The following is an 11,332-nucleotide window of genomic DNA, read 5'->3' as shown; positions in this document are numbered from 1 at the left end:
CTCAATGTTAGGCAGGTAGGTAGTGGAAGTTTAGGCTGAGAGACCAACATGTACTTTCCTTGGGTTCTGCTTCCATTATTATTTACTTAACAACTGAAGATCCAAATTCCATTTTGTTCACTGAAGGTGGAGAAAGGAATTTGGAATTAGGGGATATGGGCTCTCAAAATTAGATTTACAGGTTTTTCAGCACTGCTTTGTTAAGTAGCTTGCTGAGCACCCACACAGATTAGCAGTTACATGTTTCTATAAATCAGTTCAACTGTGATCAGCTTCAGAAAAGGAATTTTCAACATGTGCAACATGTTGTACTATGTGAACTTATAGTGATATAATTGACAGTATTATGATAACGATATGTAAGGTATTTAAGGAATTCTCAAATGGCTTATGGACCTCTTAAAAATGTGATTAGCCATTTGATTTAATTTATATGAGATTATACCCTGTCATAGTAAGTTTTTCTCCTTTGTTGGAAAACCCTTGGAACCTTACATTTTCAGTGGCTCTTCTCTTGTAAAGATTAATAATCAAATTATGACAAAATTCACTCAGCCTTTTCAGTAGTTCAATTATTTGGTAACTCTCTAGTCATCTATAACATTAGCTCAGTACAAAGCTAATTCATAACCTGTCTTAAAAATGTTTAAAATAGTATCAAGAGCATTATTTATGCATGTTGTGATACTTTTTTTTAACTGCAGAATTGTAAAATTATTAATAATGAACTATTTCAAACTGTTTACTTAGCTAAATTTCTGCTAAATCAATATGGAAAAATACTGTGTAAAATTTTGCCTATGGACTTAAAAAAAAATTTTTTTTAAAAGACTTTACTCCTTTAGAGCAGTTTTAGGTTCACAGCAAAATTGAGAGACAGGTACCGAGATTTCCTTATACCCTTCCCCCACACATGCAAGGCCTCTCCCATTATCAACATTCCCCACCAGAGTGGTGCATTTGTTACAAATGATTAACCTACACTAACACATCATAATCACCCCAAAGTCCGTAGTTTATCTTAGGATTCACTCTTGGTATTGTACATTCTATGGGTTTGGACAAATATATAGTGACATGTATCATTATAGTATCATACAGACTATACGTATTTTCACTGCCCTAAATGTCCTATATTCTCTGCCTATTCATCCCTCTCCCCTCCAACCCGTGGCAACCACTGATCTTTTTACTGTCTCCATAGTTTTGCCTTTTCCAGAATGTCATATAATTAGAATCATACAGTATATAGCCATTTCAAATTGGCTTCACTTAGTACTATGCATTCAAGGTTCCACCATGTGTTTTCGTGGCTTGATAGTTGATCTGTTTTTAGCACTAAATAATATTCCATTGTCTGGCAATACCACAGTTTATCCATTCACCTACTGAAGGACATCTTGGTTACTTCCAAGTTTTAGCAATTATGAATAAAGCTGCTCTAAACACCCATATGCAGGTTTTTATGTGGACAAAGTTTTCAACTCCTTTGGGTAAATACCAAGTCACACAATTGCTGGGTCATATGGTAAGTGTATGTTGAGTTTTGTAAAAAATTGCTAAGTTGTTTTCCACAGTGGCTGTACCATTTTGCATTCCCACCAGCAATGAATGAGAATTCCGGTTGCTCCACATCCTTGCCAGAATTTGGTGTGGACAGTGTTTGGGATTTTGGTCATTCTAATAGGTATGTAGTGGTATCTCACTTGTGTTTTAATTTGTGTTTCCTTGATGACATATGATATGGATCATCATTTCATATGCTTATTATCCATCTCTGTATCTTCTTTGGTAGAAGATCTTTTTCCAGTTGTTTTAATCAGGTTATTAATATTCTTGTTGTTGAGTATTCAGAGTTCTTTGTATATTCTAGATAATAGTCCTCTATCAGTTATGTCTTTTGAAAATATTTTCTCCTAGTCTGTGGCTTGTCTTCTTATTCTCTTGACATGATCTTTTACAGAGCAATGGTTTTTAATTTTAATTACGTCCAGCTTATCAGTTATTTCTTCATGAATTGTGCTTTTGATTTTATACCTAAAAAGTCATTGCCATACTCAAGGTCATCTGTGTTTTCTCCTGTTATTTTCTAGGACTTTTATAGTTTTGCATTTTACATTTAGGTCTATGATCCATTTTGAGTTAACGTTTTTGAAGGGTATAAAGTCTGGGTCTAGATTCATTTTTTTTGCATGTGGATATCCAATTGTTCCAGCACGACTTGTTGAAAAGACTATCTTTACTTTATGGTATTGCCTTTGCTCCTTTGTCAAAGTTCATTTGATTATAGTTATGTGGATCTATTTCTGGGCCCTCTAGTCTAATTCCATTGAACTATCTGTATTCTTTCACCAGTACCTCACCATCTTGATTATTGTAGTTTTATAGTAAGTCTTGAGGTTGGGTAGCATCAGTCCTCCAACTGTGTTCTTCTTCAATATTGTGTTGGATATTCTGGGTATTTTGCCTCTCCATGTAAACTTTAGAAGCAATTTTTCAATATCCACAAAATAACTTGCTGGAATTTTGATTGGAATTGCATTGAATCTATAGCTCAATTTGGGAAGAACTGACATCCTGACAATATTGAGTCTTCCTATCCATGAACATGGAGTATCTATTTATTTAGTCCTTCTTTGATTTTGTTCATCAGAGTATTTTAATTTTCCTCATATAGATCTTGTACATATATTGTTAGATTTATACCTAAGTATTTCATTTTGGGGGGGAGTGCTAATATAAATAGGTATTGTGTTTATAACTTTAAATTCCATTTTTTCATGGCTGGTATATAGGAAAGCAATTGACTTTTGCATATTAAGTTTGTATTCTGCCACCTGGCTGTAATCACTTATTAGTTTCAGTAGTTTTTTCATTGATTCTTTCAGATTTTCTGTATAGATGATCATGTCACCTATGAACAAAGACAGTTTTATGTCTTTCTTCCCAATTTGTATACTTTTAATTTTCTTTTATTGTCTCATTGCATTAGCTAAACCTTGGAGTTATAATGTTTAAAAGCAGTGGTGAGAGGGGACATACTTGCCTTGTACCAGATCTCAGTGGGAAGCTTTGAGTTTCTCATCATTAAATATGATGTTAGCTGTAGATATTTTGTAAAAATTGTCAAATTTGAAGTTCTTATCTAGTGCTAGTTTACTGAGAGGTTTTTTTTAAATTTATTTATTTATTTTTGGCTGAGTTGGGTCTTCGTTGCTGCACGCGGGCTTTCTCTATTTGTGGCGAGCGCGGGCTACTCTTCGTTGCGGTGCACGGGCTTCTCATTGCAGTGGCTTCTCTTGTTGCGGAGCACGGGCTCTAGGTGTGCGGGCTTCAGTAGTTGAGGCTCACGGGCTCTAGAGCACAGGCTCAGTAGTTGTGGCGCACGGGCTTAGTTGCTCCGTGGCATGTGGGATCTTCCCGGACCAGGGCTGGAACCCGTGTCCCCTGCACTGGCAGGCGGATTCTTAACCGCTGCACCACCAGGGAAGCCCGAGAGGTTGTTTTTTTTTTTTTAATAATAAATAGGTATTGGACTTTGTCAAACGCTTTTTCTGTATCTATTGATATGATCATGTGATTCTTCTTTTTTAGTTTGTTGATGTGATGGATTACATTAATTGATTTTCAGATGTTGAATGAGCCTTGCATACCTGGGATAAATCCCACTTGGCCATCTGGACTTTTTCAGCAGTACTATAAACAGAGGTTCAAATGAAAGATGTTTAATAAATTGGCTAATCCTAAAGTAGGAGTGGTTCACTGTCAAGAGATGTAGACATACCTCTTCTTTCATATAAGAACCGAAAGTCAAGAGTGCAGTCTTTATTATTGCAACACTCATACATTTCTAGATTTTGATGTCAAAAGGTCATCTACAAAAGTTGATGCCCACACTTTCATTAAGTGCCCAGTACTCTAAGTTGCTAAAATAAATCTGATACCTGTTGATTCATCTGTTTATGAGTCAGCTTTTATTTTAGCAATATAAATACAAAAAACCAGATCTCTGATTCAGCTTAAATAAACTTAATTAAAATGGCTAAGTGTACCTTTGACTAAGAAGAATCAGATCCTTGTTGTACGATTAGTTATTTAAAGCCACCTAGGTAGAGATGGATCCACAATTAACAATCATCCATTAATTAAACCAATCCCAAAGTCAAATACCTTTCAGGTATTGATACGTGTATTATATTTTCTGTTGATATAAAACAGGCATCTCAAGCTTAAAATTTCCCGTTCTCCTACCCATTCCTTTCAGTCTTCCCCATCTTTGTTAATGGCAACTGCAATCTTTCAGTTGCTCAGGCCAAAAATCTTGACTCCTGTCTCTCACACTTCATATCTAACCCATCAGTAAACCCTGTCAGCAGTATCTTCAAGATATATTCAGAATTTGACCACGTCTCACCACTTGTACTGCTGTCATCTTGGCCAAGTTCTCAGCGTTTCTTACCTAGATTATTGCAGTTAGCCTCCACACTTTCTCCCTGCTTTTGTCCTTGCCCACCCTACAGTCTATTCTCAACATATTTATACATTCAATAAATAGAACATGTATGCCTGAGTGTTCTCTCAGGCCCACAATTTCCAAACACTTTCCCCTCAGATAGACACAAAAAAGTTTTGGCATAAGGATGTTGCCTTAAAGGGACCTAAAACAGAAATCAGTTCATTCCTTTAAGTGCCCAGAGTCTTTGCCTTTTCAGACACTCATCCTCTCTTGCCTTGAATATTACTAGAATCTCTTGACTGGGCTTCATGCCTCCAGTTGCTTCCTTTCTAACACAGCCTCCATCAGAGTTCTTTCTAAATTGCTGACCTGATTATGCAATTTTCTTGCTTATGAAAACCTCACCATTTACCCTCAAGATTATTCATCAGCCTTTTCAGCTTTGTCTCCTGTACTTACACTCCGCATGCCAGACATTTTTACTATTTTAACTAAACTGAGCACACCTTTGAAAACCTGTTCACCTTTAAAGGCCAGGTAAAAATTTTACCTCCTCTGGGAAGTCTTCTCTAATACTTCCCATCCCCAACCACAGCATTAGTAAATATTCCTTCAGCTGTGATCCATGGCATTTTCCTAGCATAGACCTTACACAGTCTAGCCAGGAAATAATGGTATATTTCTTGCCACTGGATTTAGAGCTGTTTTAGGGTTGGGGGATCTAATTTTTTATCTTTGTATTCCCATTGCCTTAACCCAGTGACTGATCCATATTACTAGTCAGTAAATGTTGTATATTAATCTCTCAGTCCCTTAAAACGTTACCATAACAAACCAAAATCAGATCAAACACAATGATAACCCTAATTTCAGGCAACGTTCAATCCAAAAATCAAGAGTGTAACCTAGATGTCAAGATCCCCCTGATGTATGTCCTTCATGGCAGTATCCACGACCAATATAACTCAGGTGTGAAATCTCGTTGAGTTTCAAAAAAATCCACCCACGCCAAGCATTTCAAACACCTAATAACCAAACTTTTGCAGGGCAAGGGGAAAGTGTCGTCTAGCTCCTGCCATCTTGTTGACTCTCTTTTCCTCTACTTCTCCTCTCCTTGCTTTTGGAATACATTTATCTTATTTTCACTCTGGAATTTTAAAAACTTTCTCTGAAGCCTGAGTTCTAGTCAACATGCCTGGTCCACAGGAAATCACCTAACTTTGGAGGCTATACTAGGTATTTTCTCAGCTAAGGAGATTATCTTAGGTTCTCATTCTGACTAGTAAGACAGGAATATTCTTGTTATATCTTCTGCTGAGAAAAATATTTGCAGCATTTTGCAAATTTATCACATAAATTCTCTCCCCAAAGTGGGTGTGAAGAAAGCAAAACATGCTATTATCTGTGGTACCAGGGAATCAGAGCCCATCCATCCACCCACACAGCTCTCTCCCAGGCAGTGATTCTCAAATCTTAGTGTGCATTAGAACCACCTGGTGGGCTTATTTAAAACAGACTCCTGGGCCCCACGCTGGAGTTTCTGATTTAGGGGTGGGGCGGGACAGGATTTTGCATTTCTAAGTGGTTCCCAAAGTGATACTGATGCTGCTGGTGACTGCAGATTAAGTCAAACACTGAGGAGCTTTTAAAAATGTCTATGTTCAGGCCACATACCAGATAAATTAAATTTGAATCTCTGGGGATAGATTCTGGGCCTTGTATTTTTAAAATCTCCTCGGGTAATTCCAATGTGCAGCTAAATTTGAGAACCTGTGCCCTAGGGGATTGAATAAAACTCTTCTTTGGGCCCTGTTATAGTAGACACTCAGGAAAATCCCTTTTATGGGACTTGAGGCTATCTATACTATATATAATTATTTTCCTACTCATGGGAAGCAACTAGGAGCAAGAGATGGTGATTATTGGGAATTGTGCTTAAGCAAGAATCTGTGTGTTTTTTCCTAGGAAAGCTGCACACCTACTTTGAGACTTAATATTTGCAAACTACTTGTCAAAAGCCTTTCTTTAGAAATCATATTTGCTTCTTTTATTTTAGGAAGGAAAGAAGGAAGGGAGAGAAGGAAAATGAGGAGGAAAAGAGGAAGGACAAAAGATCTGGCCCAGATGAAGTAAATGCACTGTAAACTTATCCCTGATACACCAGTTCTGCCCAAGAGAAGTAGTAAATGGCATTCCATTCAAAGATGTGCAAAGCCACCTAAGCTACAAAGCTGAAGCCCGGAGCAGCGTAGATGATATCCAGGTCTTGCATGGCCTTGTATTTGAAGTGGAATAAAAGACTGATACCATTATTGGTATCTTGCAATCTCGATCTCATTGCGAACAAAAGAATCAATTTAAGGACCGGCCCAAAGAGGAAAGGTATCCCTAATTTTGGCAGGCCCTAGGTTAGGCTCCTTTTGGAAAGCTGTTTCCATTTCATACAGTTGCTCAGACTGGGGAGAGTTGGTCTCCTCTAGCTTAACTCAGTTATGCTGCCATCTTACATGTGCCTGGAAATGTATAACCCTTGATTATTAGAATTGTGGCAGCATTAGAGTTTAAGGATGACCAGGAGAGAAGGCTGAATCTCCAGCCTGTTTTCCTTCACATTTTTTTCTATGCACAGATCTTGCTTCACAGGAAGCAAATTAGTTGGTCTAGTTTGCAATTAGGGCTTCAGGTTTGTTCTGGGGAGTCTTTTCACCAGAGGATGAGATCTACTTTTCTCCACTTCTGGAGTTCTTGCTTGTTGGAAATTTGACCTCAAGGAGCTGAATCATATTTAAATCCATTGCAGTTGCTTATGTCTGAACAGGTGCCTCAGAGTCCCAACTTGTTCAGTTTTGTTTCCTGAGAGCAGCCAATGTTTTTTCCTCTCTTCTCTTCTTCCTGAATTATCTTCATTAAGACTGAAGATGCTGAGGACCCTTCTGGAATCTTGTGAAATAGAACTCCCTCAGGAATGCTTCACTATAGTGAAGTTTCCATAGTTCTTATATGACTTGTTACAATAAAACTTTACTCTCCAAACTGTTCCAAAACCCCTTGTTTTTTACTCATTGCAAAAATCTAGTCTTACTATGTATGAAGAGAGCTTTTCTCCCTCTCATTGGTTCACAAATCCCTATGGTTCTAAACCATAGGGACACCTAAACCCTTTTCAAGTGATAGATGTTTAGTCAGATGTATGGGCAACTTTGACATTACACGTGACTTCTGCCACTGGGACCTGTTAAGTCGCTAACTTCCTTTCTTCACTGACTGTGTCCTACTAGTCTCAACACTGTAGTGACCTGTTATAACCAGAACTCAAAATTCTCCTTTCCAATTCCTGGTCCTTCCCAGGAATACCTCTGGTTTTTTAATAAGCAGCAGCCTATACCAGAGGCTCCAATGCTTACACAATAGTAATCTCACAAGAGGAGCCAGGTCTCTAAGAGATCTGCCTTGGTGGGCAGATGGAGCTTTGGATCTTTCCAGAAGACAGACTTTGAACCTCTTTGCCCCTTCCAATACAAGTTTTTGAAAAAACTGCAGATGCAAACTAGTATATATAGAATGGATAAACAGCAAGGTCCTACTTAAGAGCACAGGGAACTATATTCAATATCCTGTAATAAACCATAATGGAAAAGAATATGAAAAAGAATATATATATGTATAACTGAATCACTTTGCCGTACCTCAGAAACTAACACAACATTGTAAATCAACTATACTTCAATAAGTATAGCTAAGTCCAGCTAAGTCAGTCCCCAAAGCCTGGAGTGGTTAGAGAAGTCTGCAGGGAAAAAACAGAAATTTCAGTTCAGTTTCGAAGACCTAGAATTTCAGGAGTTGTAGGGGAAGTTAAAAGTACATTCCAGGTGGAGGATCATTGGAACTACACTGTCTCCTCGCAACCTGCTCTTGAACACAACACAGCTTCTCACACCAGCTCCTGGTACACCGGGACCTCAAACAGAACGCACCCGGCAGCGAACGAAACTTCTCCTGGAGCTGCGGGGCTCAAATCCCGCAAGCCGGGAACCTCCGGACAGCACCGACTCTCCCCACTTCCGCTTCTGGCTCCTCAGGCTCCGCCTTAGCGGAAGCGGTCTGTAGGGGAAGAAAAGAGTGAGACACCTTCGGTGGCGCAGGCGCGCCGTGGGCTGATGCTATGGCGCTGCCGGGAGCCGTGAACAGGTATCTTCTGCTCATGGCACAGGAGCACCTGGAGTTCCGCCTGCCGGTAAGCGCCGCAGTGACCTCCACCTCCTTCTTCTGGAGAGGACGGCGGGGTGGAGGTTGGTGTGCGGGCGGAGGCGACCCACGCAGTCCGAGCCCGCGGGCATTGGGGGGTCTGTGCTTGTCGGGGGGATCACGCGTCCCCCCAGTCCCTCGGCCCCTGGGATTGGTCTGAGCTCGGCGTAGGGTGTGAGAGAGAAGTCCGAGACAGCCTCTCAGCCTTGCTAAGCATTTTCATTCATTCTTCAGCCCATGTGCCAGGTACCGGAGTCAGGCAGGTGAATATGACCGGTCCTCTCCCTCCTGGAGCTCTTCATCTAGAGAATAGAGACAGCAGACAGAAGTACTCAGGGTAGTGTTTTAAGTGTCGAATATGCGGGTCAGGTTTCGTGGGGGTTGGTGTAGTGGTGGTGATGGTGGGTGGTAGGGTTAGATGATGGAAAAGTTGGGGAAATTGTTTTATTTATTCATTCAAGAAACATTTTCAGAGTACCTGTAATTGAATATTCTGGACGCTGGGGATATAACGATGACAAAGTTTCTATCGTCAAGGAGTTTACTGTTTAGGCTAAGGGGTGAGCAGATGCATAAACATAGCACTATGAAATAACGTTGGTAAGTGCAGTGATAGATAGGTAGGGAAATAGCAGCATATAGAAGGGAAATATGATCCACCTGAGGGGTGGGTGATGTTGGCCATTAAGATGGCTTCCAGGACGGCATGACACTTGAACTGTAACCTAAAAGAAGAGTAGGAGTTAGCCAGGCCAAGGAGAGACATAAGTAAATTAGAATTACAAGCTATTCATTATTACTGGATTACCAAATATGTAGCAAAGAATGACAAGAAGAGAGCAGGAGAGGAGGGTAGGGTTCAGAAAATGCAAAGCCTTAAATACTCTGGATCTTAGAAGGGGACTTTATTGAAGAATTTTAAGGAAGTGACAGAATCAGATTTTTTTTAAAGAAATCACTTTGGCTGCAGTACGGAGGATGGATTTGAGAGGAATAAGGAGATAGGAGTTGAGTCTGTTGGAATAGTCTTGTTAATAAATTAAGAAGGCCTGAACTAGAGCAGGGGGTAAGAGGATGGAATAGACTGGGGAAATATTTAGGTGATCAAATCATCAGGGCTTGATGATTGATTGAAGGTGGGGGCAAGATGGACCAATCAAGGATGATTCCTGGGATGGATATAAGGGTGTTTCCACTTAAAATAGAGAGCACAGGCAGCTGTATGATTTAAATTTTGGTTATGCTGAATTTGTTATGCTTGTGTAACATCAAATGGAGATGACCAGGAGACAGTGAATATGAGTATGCACAGATGTTAATAGAGCTGCATGTACTGGTAATTAATGTTTGGGAGTCTTCTGTATATGAACTCTAGGAGAGAAAATGAAATTATTCAGAGAAAGCATAGCTTCAAAAGAGTGGTGGGCCAAATGCAGGTACTTGGAAGCATTGATATTAAGGGGAATTGGGAAAAGGAGGTCATGAAGAAGATAGGCAAGTGTCAGAATAGGAAGTATGTGAGACCATAAAAATCAAGAGGGTAAAGTTTTAGGATTTTGCTAGAGTGGTTGTGTAGTTTTAGACGAAGAAGCCAGATTGCTTGGTTTAGTGGTCACTGGAAAATGAGGAAGGGGAGATAGACTGCTCTTAACATAAGAAGGGAAAGTAAGAGATTGGTTAACAGTTTGAGGGGGCCCTAGAGTCAAGGGAGGATCCCTGTCCGTCTTGGAGAAATTGGCATGTTTGTAGGCTGAAGGGAAGGGGAAAATGGATATAAGGACACAGTGGGAGGTGTTGGCCTTTCAGTAGAAGGGGAGCGTGGGCAGAGGAGGCTTAAGATGGGTGTGGATAGTTGCCTGAGGGCCTGTTTTCTAGGTAATGAATGAGTCAAGGTAATTTCTTGAAAGATGGGGGACCAAGCGATTGAATGGAGAAATTGAGAAAAATAGTAAAATCTGAAATAATCATTGAGAGCAAAGAGGGAGCTGATGAGCTACAACAGTTGAGTAGAGAAGAACTCAGGTGTTAGAGCGAGGCTGAAAACCCAGCTGAGGGTGAAGAGCATGTATTTGTAATTGTGCCAAGATTCTGTGATTTTCTTCAGTTGTGTTCAACTCACTGGCCTTAGGAGTTTTGAAGGAAGATTGTGGCATTGATTCGGGACTAATGTGTTGCTGGGCAGGTGCGTTGATAAGATGGGGTGCAAGGACATAGAGTTTCATGGAAGAAGTAATATTTTAATTAGATCTTAATTGATAAGGGAGATATTCTGGGGATGAAGAGGACCAGAAAGTCTATTTCAGTCAGAAACGAAAGCAAGTGTAGAGGCACAAAGGGATGGTTGATTATGGTGGTTTGTGTGTGAGATGTGAGGGGAAGGAGGATGAAGTAATGGGCACTGAGGCTAGAGAGGTGGGTAGGATCCAGATTTTGGAGTGTTATGAAACCATTGGAAGGAATTTGGATTTTGTTTTAGATTTAATGGAGAGCCATTGACTTTTTTTTTTCCTTTTTAAGCCAGAAAGTGACAAACATTTTTTCTTTTTAAATCACTAAGTGACTAGCGATCATTTGTGTTTTTTTTTTTTTAATTAATTAATTAATTTATTTTTATTTATTTTTGGCTGTGTT

General features: G+C 39.7%; 1 protein-coding gene across 1 annotated transcript in view; it reads left to right on the top strand.

Moving 5' to 3' along the window:
• The first annotated feature begins 8,569 nt into the window (after window positions 1-8,569).
• Window positions 8,570-11,332, top strand: part of TRMT11 (tRNA methyltransferase 11 homolog) — a 63,926-nt gene continuing 61,163 nt past the window's right edge. Inside the window, exon 1 of the mRNA XM_007190805.2 lies at window positions 8,570-8,690. Within this exon, the coding sequence (XP_007190867.1) occupies window positions 8,619-8,690 (72 nt within the window). The 5' untranslated portion in view covers window positions 8,570-8,618. The remainder of the gene's footprint in view (window positions 8,691-11,332) is intronic.

The sequence above is a fragment of the Balaenoptera acutorostrata genome, chromosome 14 (genome assembly GCF_949987535.1).
Source record: "Balaenoptera acutorostrata chromosome 14, mBalAcu1.1, whole genome shotgun sequence".
Lineage (NCBI taxonomy): Eukaryota > Metazoa > Chordata > Mammalia > Artiodactyla > Balaenopteridae > Balaenoptera > Balaenoptera acutorostrata.
The sequence above is the reverse complement of the archived record's forward strand: the minus strand, read 5'-3'. Positions and strand labels throughout refer to the sequence as shown.